The sequence below is a fragment of the Oncorhynchus mykiss genome, chromosome 25, assembly GCF_057628025.1.
Source record: "Oncorhynchus mykiss isolate SJ-2025 chromosome 25, ASM5762802v1, whole genome shotgun sequence".
In the NCBI taxonomy this organism is placed as follows: domain Eukaryota; kingdom Metazoa; phylum Chordata; class Actinopteri; order Salmoniformes; family Salmonidae; genus Oncorhynchus; species Oncorhynchus mykiss.
In genome coordinates, this window is record NC_143046.1 from 50,522,772 (window position 1) to 50,532,831 (window position 10,060).

At 41.6% G+C, this 10,060-nt stretch overlaps 1 protein-coding gene across 1 annotated transcript in view; it reads right to left on the reverse strand.

Annotated features, from left to right (window-relative positions):
- LOC110505246 (WD repeat-containing protein 43) overlaps positions 1–9,206 on the reverse strand; it is a 44,697-nt gene extending 35,491 nt beyond the window's left edge. The window contains exons 1-5 of the mRNA XM_021584350.3: positions 8,944–9,206; positions 7,688–7,822; positions 6,535–6,656; positions 5,786–5,906; positions 1,085–1,203 (exon numbers count right to left, since the gene is read on the reverse strand). Of these exons, the coding sequence (XP_021440025.1) occupies positions 1,085–1,203; positions 5,786–5,906; positions 6,535–6,656; positions 7,688–7,822; positions 8,944–9,150 (704 nt within the window). The 5' untranslated portion in view covers positions 9,151–9,206. The remainder of the gene's footprint in view (positions 1–1,084; positions 1,204–5,785; positions 5,907–6,534; positions 6,657–7,687; positions 7,823–8,943) is intronic.
- Positions 9,207–10,060: the final 854 nt, after the last annotated feature.

Sequence of the window (10,060 nt, forward strand, 5' to 3'; positions counted from 1 at the left end):
TGGTCAGGGAGATGACAAAGAACCCGATGGTCACAGACAAAGCGCCAGAATTCCTCTGTCTTCCCAACAATTATACTGAACAAAAATATAAATACAACACTTAGTAAAATTGTTGCGAGTTACAGTACAATCAGTCAATTGAAGTAAACTCATTAGGCCCCAATCCATAGATTTCACATAACTGGGCAGGGGTGCAGTCATGGGTGGAATGGGTAGCAAGAGTGAGAGCCAGCAGAGCAACAGGGACAGGGCAGATATTGTCATTGCAGGAAACAGGTTAATGCACATTAATGTAGACCAAAAAATTGTTTAAAAAGCCAAAAATCTGCAGGAACGTTGTGCTTATGCTTATGTAATCACTTACATAAGCAAAATTGCTTCCGAAAGAGGGCAATGTCTTTGTAGGACATTTTCACTTTATCAACCCAGCCGTAGTTAGTGTTGCCTATCAAACTGTTTAGGCCACCTTGTTCTCTCCTCTGGCAACAGCCTGACTCACACACGCACTTGACGTAAACAGAGGCACACATGTCGATAGCTCTAACATCTTAATAGTGCGCCTCAAGTATTATTTAATGTTAAATTTTGTAGATTTTTTTTGCCGCAGGAGCAACAATTAAGATGAGGCACAATATAATGGAAGCACTAATTATCTCCACCACATGTTTAAACACCTTTGAAAGTGAAATGTAAGACTTAAGCACTCTAAATCAGAGTTTAAGAAAGACTATGCAGACTTAAACATTGGGAGCACTTTGATACAAATGATTGTTTCTATGTCCCTTACAAAGCATGCCTGTAACCCAATGTACTGCTTTTCAAATCTTTTAGGCCAAATTTGAGCAGATTCATAGCGATTAATATCGATTAAATACAGAAAGTCAAGGAATTATTTGTGACTAATAATTTTTATATCATTTGACAATCCTATTCTTTAAAGAATCAGGCTGTCGAGACAAATGACAGGTCTCATTTACAAAGGAGCTCCTTCAAACAAGTCACTTCAAATCACATGCAACACAATAAAACAACCCCTGTGTATAATGGATCTACTGAGGAAAGCATTATGGCGGTCCGTTCTCACCACACGCTGATGAGTCTGTCGTGGGCCGCCCCGGACAGGAAGTAGAGGCCATTGCTGTCCGGGGGACGCGTGGTGGCGAAGCGCAGGTTCGTCACAGCTGTGGAGTGACCTGTGAACTTCTGATGAAAACAAGTGGGAGTTAGACATCTTAAAGACAGGGGGCGTTTGAATAATTTCCTCCTCCTTGAGGTAATCACTGTTCTGGAACGTGTTCATTAGGAAACAGAAAATGTTCTGCAACGAAGAGGCTTTCTTATCGGCCAAGTCCAGGTACTACCTCTGCATTTCTGTTTTGTTACCTACTGAACACGACCCAAATCTGACACTGCTGGAACAGTACTAGGGTGGTAACACTCCCACAATTTGTCAACCAAGACTCTTCAGTTCTTTCAGCCAATCGGTTGGTTGAAATTTTAAAACATGTATTTTTCCAAGTATAGACAACCTGTTTGAATAAAACCAACTCTATGATGCTTTAAGCACTGCAATTCAAAGTGACAAATTAATCAAAAAGGAGCCTGAGATCAATATAACCTAACCAGAAGAAAAACAACGTGCTCCAGCTGCTGGTCTCAGCACACTGCCATTACGCTCCTGAAGTTGCCGGTAATTGGTTACAGCAGCAGTCCGCAACCTTGTCCATTCGGAATGCCAAGATATCTTACCATTTATACTGATCTGCGTGCCAGCACGAGGAACAATTATTTATTTTTTAAAATCTCAAAATCAATTTCATATGGTTTATCAATTCAAAATTAAAATGAAACTTTTATTTAAAAAAAAAATAAACTTTTGCCAATATGTAAAAATAGCCTACATATAAGTCAACAAATAACACCAGCCTGCAGGCAAAAAAAAAAATCCAGACAAAAATATCCTACAAATCACATTGCCTACACAAGGCCGGTCTGCAAGGAACTTGAAACATTGTATTTGCACAAGGGATAAGTAACCAAGTAAGCCTATTTTGACGTTTCCACCGGATCAGAGTATGACATTTTTTCCTCTTTCACATTGAGTGGTTATCAAAGGGAGAGAGCTGGAAAAGATGATAGGCTTTGAGGAACTATTGTGTCATTCTCAAAATGTAAAAAAAAATGCTCAACAGCAACATTGGTGATGTGAGTTAAATCAGAAATAGTATCAGATCCTTGCTCTAGATGGACAGGAGCACTCCCATCCCCATGGCATAAGCAATCGTTTACTCCACTTTTATTTTATATATTTGCCACTGCACCGCAAATTGTTTTTACATACAGTACCAGTCAAAGTTGACAAGTACTCATTTTTACTATTTTCTACATTGTGGAATAATTATGAAGACATCAAAACTGAACACATAGAATCATGTAGTAACCAAAAAAATGGCGTTAAATCAAAATATATATTTTATGTTTGAGATTATTCTTATTAGCCACCCTTTGCCTTGATGACAGCTTTGCACTCTCTTGGCACTCTCTCAACCAGCTTCAGGAGGTCGTCACCTGGAATGCATTTCCAACCGTCTTGAAAGAGTGCCAAAAGGAGTGCCAACACGCTAAGCACTTGTTGGCTGCTTTTTATTCACTCCGCAGTCCAACTTATCCCAAACTGTATCAATTGGGTTGAGGTCGGGTGATTGTGGAGGCCAGGTCATCTGATGCAGCACTCCACAAATGATAGGATGGCGTATCGCTGCAGAATGCTGTGGTTGCCATGCTGGTTAAACGTGACTTGAATTCTAAATAAATCACTGACTGTCACCAGCCAAGCACCCCCACACCACCTCCTCCATGCTTCACGGTGGAAACCACATATAAGGAGATCATCCTTTCACCTATAGAGTCTCACAAAGACAGCGGTTGGAACCAAACACATTTTTACATTTCTCCACCTGTCTAATATCCATTGCTTGTGTTTCTTGGCCCAAGCAAGTAGTCTTATTGGTGTCCTTTAATGGTTTCTTTGCAGTAATTTGACCGTGAAGGCCTGATTCACACAGTCTCTGAACAGTTGATGTTTAGATGTGTCTGTTACTTGAACTCTGTGAAGCATGTATTTGTTCTGCAATTTCTACGGCTGGTAACTCAATGAACTTATCCTCTGCAGCAGATATAACTTTGGGTTTTCCTTTCCTGTGGCGGTCCTCATGAGAGCCCCTTTCATCATAGCGCTTGATGGTTTCAGCAACTGCACATGAAGATAATTTCAAAGTTATTGACATTTTCCAGATTGACCGAGCTTCATGTCTTAAAGTAATGGACTGCCATTTATTTATGTTTGCTTATTTGTGTTCCTGCCATAATATGGACTTTGTAACCAAAAAGCAGACTTCCATTTCAAACTCTATTTAATTACTGCAGTAATGGAGCTTGTCAACAAACCACCCATAAGTGATTCGTTGAGAGCCAAACGACACTTTGGCCTTTTATAACAAAGACACACCCCCTTCAGTCTACATGACAGATGTATGGAATGGGTAACAGGGTTAGGATTTGTATATTACCATCTGCTGTGAATTGTTAAGAATCTGCTGTACAAACTGTCCTTATTGTGTAGAGACCAGGGTCTGGCCCCAGAATCATCTCTTCCTGGCACCCAGAGAAAATGTAACTAAATGTAACTTAAGGCACACCTGTAAATTGAAATGTAGTCTAGGTGACTACCTCATGAAGCTGGTATTAAATATATTTAGATTTGCTTTACACTTTTGTTTACTACATGATCCCATGTGTTATTTCATGGTTGTGATGTTTACTACATTGTTTCATAATAGTGAAGACAACAAAAATAAAGAAAAAACCCTGGAATGGGTACTGTAACTATTAAGGTCCGTCATGGTCTGGAGCGGTGTCACAGCATCATCTGACTGGGCTTGTTGTCATTGCAGGCAATCGCAACGCTGTGTGTTACAGGGAAGACATCCTCTTCCCTCATATGGTACCCTTCCCGCAGGCTCATCCTGACATGACAATGCCACCAGCCATACTGCTCGTTCGTGATTTCCTGCAAGACAGGAAGGTCGGTGTTCTGCCATGGCCAGTTAAGAGCCCAGATCTCAATCTCATTGAGCAGGTCTGGGATCTGTTGGATCGGAGGGTGAGGGCTAGGGCCATTCCCCCCAGAAACTTGCCTTGGTGGAAGAGTGGGGTAACAGTTCACACTGGTATATCTGGTGCAGTCCATGAGGAAGAGATGCACTGCAGTACTTCATGCATGTTACTTTGACCCCCTCTGTTCAGGGACACATGGAACTTGTTCAGTTTGTCTCAGTTGTTGAATCTTGTGTTCATATGAATATTTACACTTTTGCTAAAAACAAACCGTTGACAGTGAGGATGTTTCTTTTTTTGCCGAGTTCATACACACACAACCTTATTTACACAACTATCCTGACCATTTTCTCTGAAACTCAAAATTGAACTTGGGTGCATCCTGTTTCCATTGATCCGTCACAGTTGACAGTGCATGTCAGAGCAAAAACCAAGCAATGGTGTTTAAGGAATTGTCCGTACATCTCCGAGACAGGATTGTGTCAAAACATCTGGGCAAGGGCACCATTATTTTTTTCTTCAGCATTGAAGGTCCTCAAGAACACAGTGGCCTCCATCATTCTTACACGGAAGTTTGGAACCACCAAGACTCTTCATAGAGCTGGCCGCCCAGCCAAACTGAGCAATCGGGGAGAAGGGCCTCAGTCAGAAAGGTGACCAAGAACCCGAGGGTCCAGAGTTCCTCTGTGGAGATGGGAGAACCTTCCAGAAGGACAACCATCTGTGGCACTCCACCAAAGGTGGCCAAGTGGAGTGGCCAAGTGGAAGCCACTCCTCAGTAAAAGGAACATGACAGCCCACTTGGAGTTTGCCAAAAGACACCCAATGGACTACCATCATACCATGAAACAAAATGCTCGTCTGATGAAACCAAGATTGCACTTTTTGGACAGAAAGCCAAAAGTCACATCTGGAGGAAACCTGGCACCTCCCCTACAGTGAAGCATGGGTGGCAGCATCATGCTGTGGAGATGTTTTTCAGCGGCAGAGACTGGGAGACTAGTCAGGATCGAGAAAAAGACGAACGGAGCAAAGAACAAAAATCCTTGATGAAAACCTGCTCAGTAGCACTCAGGACGTCAGACAGGGGCGAAGGTTCGCCTTCCAACAGGACACCGACCCTAAGCACACAGCATAGACAACGCAGGAGGCTTCAGGACTTGAACCCGATCGAACATCTCTGGAAAGACCTGAAAATAGCTGTGCAGCAGCGCTCCCCATCCAACCTGACAGAGCTTGGGGGGGGGGGGGGGGTCTGCAGAGAAAGGAAGAAACTCCCCAAATACAGGTGTGCCAAGCTTGTCGTCATACCCAAGCAGACTTGAGGCTGTAATCACTGCCAAAGTACTGAGTACAGGGTCTGAAAATAAGTACATTTGAACATATTTTTTTTTATTTATACATTTGCAAAAATGTCTAACCCCTGTTTTTCCTTTGTCATTATGGGGTATTGTATGTAGACTAACAGGGGAAAAAACTATCATCCATTTTTGAAGGATGGAAAAAAAAATGTGGATAAAGTCAAGGTGTTTGAATACTGTCCAAATGCACTGTAAATTAACTAAAAGGTGAGGATAGGACCCTTGGTTTCAGTTCACCCTGGACAGTATCATGATGAATTCATGTGAATGTGGGCCATGTCACTGCTGGAAAGGTCCCACTAACTTACCCGGTACACCTCCTTGGTCTTGAGGTCCCACATCTTGATGGTCTGTCCCGCTGAGAGCAGCAGTTTGCCATCAGGACTCACACACAGACTGGTCACTGACGCACGGTCCGCCTTCCACTTACTGTTGAGAAAAAAGTGACAATTAATGGGTTTTCCATAAAATAAAGAAACCATTCCTTCCGCCATATTGTTTATTGACGAGAGTGGGAGAGAGAAAAGATAGGATTGGGGTATCAATGGGCAGGGGACAGGTTTGCTGGGGGGGCGGCGGCAATTACAGCTACACCACCCAAGGCAAAGGTTTACAAAATTCTAAATTACCAAGTGCATTGATACAGATGCACAACTTATCTATTCTTCCCGATGCTTTTGATTCCTCTGGGACATTTGCCTTTGTAAGCAGTCTGTTAGCCACTGTTCTATACTCCACACAAAGTTCCACCTGACCTAACCAGGTCTAATAGCCTTTGAGTGGCTAGACCAATGTTTTTCTCCCGGATATCGAAATTTACACAAGTTAGAAATATCAGATTGACGCACCATAACAGATTTCAAATGCACTTTCATTGTGAATGTAGTCTGGTATTAACTGATTCATACAGCGAGGGAAACCTGTGGTGGAGGACAGACCTTTCAACTCCTAAAAAGGTGTTACTGCTAAGCCATAGACTATCGCAGAGAAATACCTTCTGAATTTAGGCTACTTTGAGTGACTGATTTCTACAAACACAGAAAGGGAAGGTACCCACCAGCGGGTCTTGCTTGTCTGCAGGTCCCACTCTACGATGTAGGAGTCGTCTGAGCCGCTGTAGAGCAGGCCGTCCTCGGGGTGCCACTCAACACAGTTCACTCCCCCATTATGACCTCCATCCTGGGAAGGAGCAGAGGTTAAATATGAGCTTTAATAATGAGAAAGAACATTTCACACCAAATAAATTCATATGGTTTACAGTTTGGATAAAGACAGTATCAGACATTTCAATAATAATTATATATTACCTGAGATGCAAGGTTGATGACTAAAAAGTAATTGTGAAGTTACAAAACAAATCCCATGACTGTAAATGAACGCATCATACAGGGATGTATTTACAAAGAAATATCTCTTGAAAAGTTAAGGGCTGACAAGCTAAACAATTAGGGACTGTCAACAATGGAAAAATGAAACAAATACTAGGAGTTTCTTGCTTGGAATTTTTCTTTAAGTCGATCTCAGCTCAATTGTCTGGGGCCAAGTTAACCTCCCCATTCATGTAAGAAAGTTACGACCACCATGATTTTAGGGAAAATTATGATTTTGTACATGTATTAAACTGTGACCAATTCCAGTCCCCTTGCTTAGAAGATGTGGGGTCCTCCCCGGGTTAATTGATATGTTGAAGGACTGAGAAGCTAAGTTCTGGTGACTTAGACATTACACTCAAGTTTCCAAATAAAAGGATGCGGACACCATCTAAAACAACTTCCACCTCCAGAAATGGGCCCAATAACTAACTATTGAAATGTTTCACTTATTTTAAACATATTGGACCATGCACGGGACATTTCAGGGGTATTCAACTCTTAACCCACAAGGTCAGGAGCCTGCTGCTTCTGTCCTACCGAATAATTAATTGCACAGAGCTGGTGACCCAGGTCTAAAATCAGACCCTGATTGTTGCCAATCTACATTGACCTAAAAAAATAACCTCTCCAAAATGCATTTCATAGAAATCCATCACAGTGACAGAACTTTAACCCGTGACTTGTCACTGCAGTCTTCTATAATACATATTTTTCAAGTACCATGTTCAACCACAAAGTCAACCATTTAGTTGCATTGCGCAAGCAACATTGAGCTTAATATGATTTTTGGTACTTCCCAAATTGGCATTGAAAGTCATGCTACATCCCAGTCCTTACCAGTGTGCAGTGCAGTGCCCCCTTCACTGCGCTGTAAATGATAATGCTGCCCGCCACCGTTCCCAGAGCCAACAGATCCGCCAAATCCTCCACATGCCCTGCCTCTGATTTCCTCTTCTTCCTCCGAGGTCCCTCCTGAAGTAAAATACAGTTTAAGTCAATCACGTTTTATTATTGACTTTGACACAGGACTTCAGTTTTCCTTTTCTGTTTCGAAGGCCTCGTCTATGGGTGGTCTGAATTTCCATAGCATCGAAGTTTAAACCTTGAATTACCAAGAACCCGAAATAATGAGACTAGACTACAACATCAAAAGCATCTGCTAAATCACAAAAGCATATTGTTGTCAAAGACGTATGGTCACAAATCCCACAATGTCACATGTAGACAATTGGCTAGCATCTAGCTACACTTTTAGATGTAAAAATGTATCCTACCTAGAAGTACAATGGGTTATTTGGTTCTTTCCGGTTCCAGGAACACTTTTCACCAAATAATTAGTTGGGTTTAAAGGTTGAACAACGAACCAAAAGGTGTTTTCCTACCGGTTGTTCTTAAGAGTTTATAGTGACAATTTTAGACTTTGTCAGTGCTTAAGGAAATTGTCAATCAAATGTATTTACAAAGCCCGTTTTACACCTGGAGTCAAACTTATTTTGTAAAACTCAATGCTATTAAAATAATTACGTCAGTCGTGTATTGTTCTGTGTTACGGTTAACTTCTATAAAGTAAACCATTGAGGTGGTAAAAATGAGGATTTGGAAATCAGAATCTGCGTCATATACGGTGATTAGCTAACTAGAGGAGCTAACCTAACTAGGTAGTAAGTACCCTTTACGGTTCGCTAACGAGATAGCTAGCTACATTTAACGTGTTCGTATTTGAAATAAATTCATTATTACTGGTGGTCCCTATATACATTTGTTATACTGAAAAGTCCCATTTTGGTAAGAATCATGACACCTTCAAAAAGAGACCTGTGGCAAATTTTTGGGGCGACCACCACGTGCGAAAAACATGTGCGTCCTACAGGACAGTTGCTGTAACGGACTTTAGCTCGTTGCTAACGAAGCTAACATGGTAAGTACTTTGCTAGGCAGTCCACACAACATAATGGTGAACGACTACAGATTATACTTCACAAGTATACATCTAATAAAGTAAATATTTTCATAAATACATTTTATCAAGTTATTACAAAGTGATCTCCTAGCAGACTCACCCGGGCCTATGGCTATGCATCGCCCAAACATACCTTGGCGATTCGGCATGGTCCCCAAACTATGCAGGTACAAGTGGCACTCAAGTGGGCTGAAGGCACGTATTCTTGATGAAGTATTTTACTATCTGTGTTCCATATACGGAGTCTACCATCTTGGGCAAATGAAGCTAGGTATTGGCGTGATTTTGGCGAGAAAACGCAGGGTAGACGCAACGAAGAATTGCATCCACCGTCCGCCATTATTGAAGCAATGCATGCGTCTGCGTTACTTGCCAAGAACCACGTGTTATCATCCACCGAGCAGGCGCGTTGGCGCATCAGTTTCATTGGTTACTGTGAGATAATTGGGGCGTGGTTAACATTGTAGAAATTGGATCGTTGGACCCACTAACCATGGCAATTTGACTGTTAAACTCATTGGTACGTTCTCAAAGGCTGCCTGGTAATGTAGAATGTTAATTCAATGGTCGCTAACTGATGTGGCTCATGCATATTTTTTGTAACGGCAATTGAGTTCATTCAACAAATCACTTTACAGGTTGATGGGTGTACTTCCTGCTTTTAGTTCTATGGTTCTTCGATATTACTTCCTGCTTTGCTTCTATGGGTACACTCGCAAATAGCCGCAAGTCCACCTTTTTTTTCTCTTAACAACAAATCAATACATAAAGCACATGAGAGAATACATAGATTAAACAATGGACAATCGAGCTAGGGGGTACAATATCACATTACAATTACACAAGGACCTTAAGGGACATACATATACTTACAATTCCGTAAATCCACCCACGTATTCCCTTTTCCCAACGCAATTAAGCCAAAATCACGCCCCATTATTCAGAGAGGTGTTGTACAACGCTATGAGCGCTCTCCAAGTCCGGAAGCGAATACACGTAGCGCGAAATGTCAGTCAATTATTAATCAAATTTGCCCTTGTATTTCAAAATATAATAACATAATGTCGTGGACAGAGCTAGCCATTAACGTACCTTAACTATTAAAGACAGATTCAATGGCTGTTGCATAGTGTATTCGACTGAATGATTAGCTTAGAAATTCTTTGGGAAATTCTGAATAATAAGCACGTTTTTACCTGATAAAGACATAAATGGGCTTCCGGCGCCGACAGAGATGGCCGCCTCGCTTC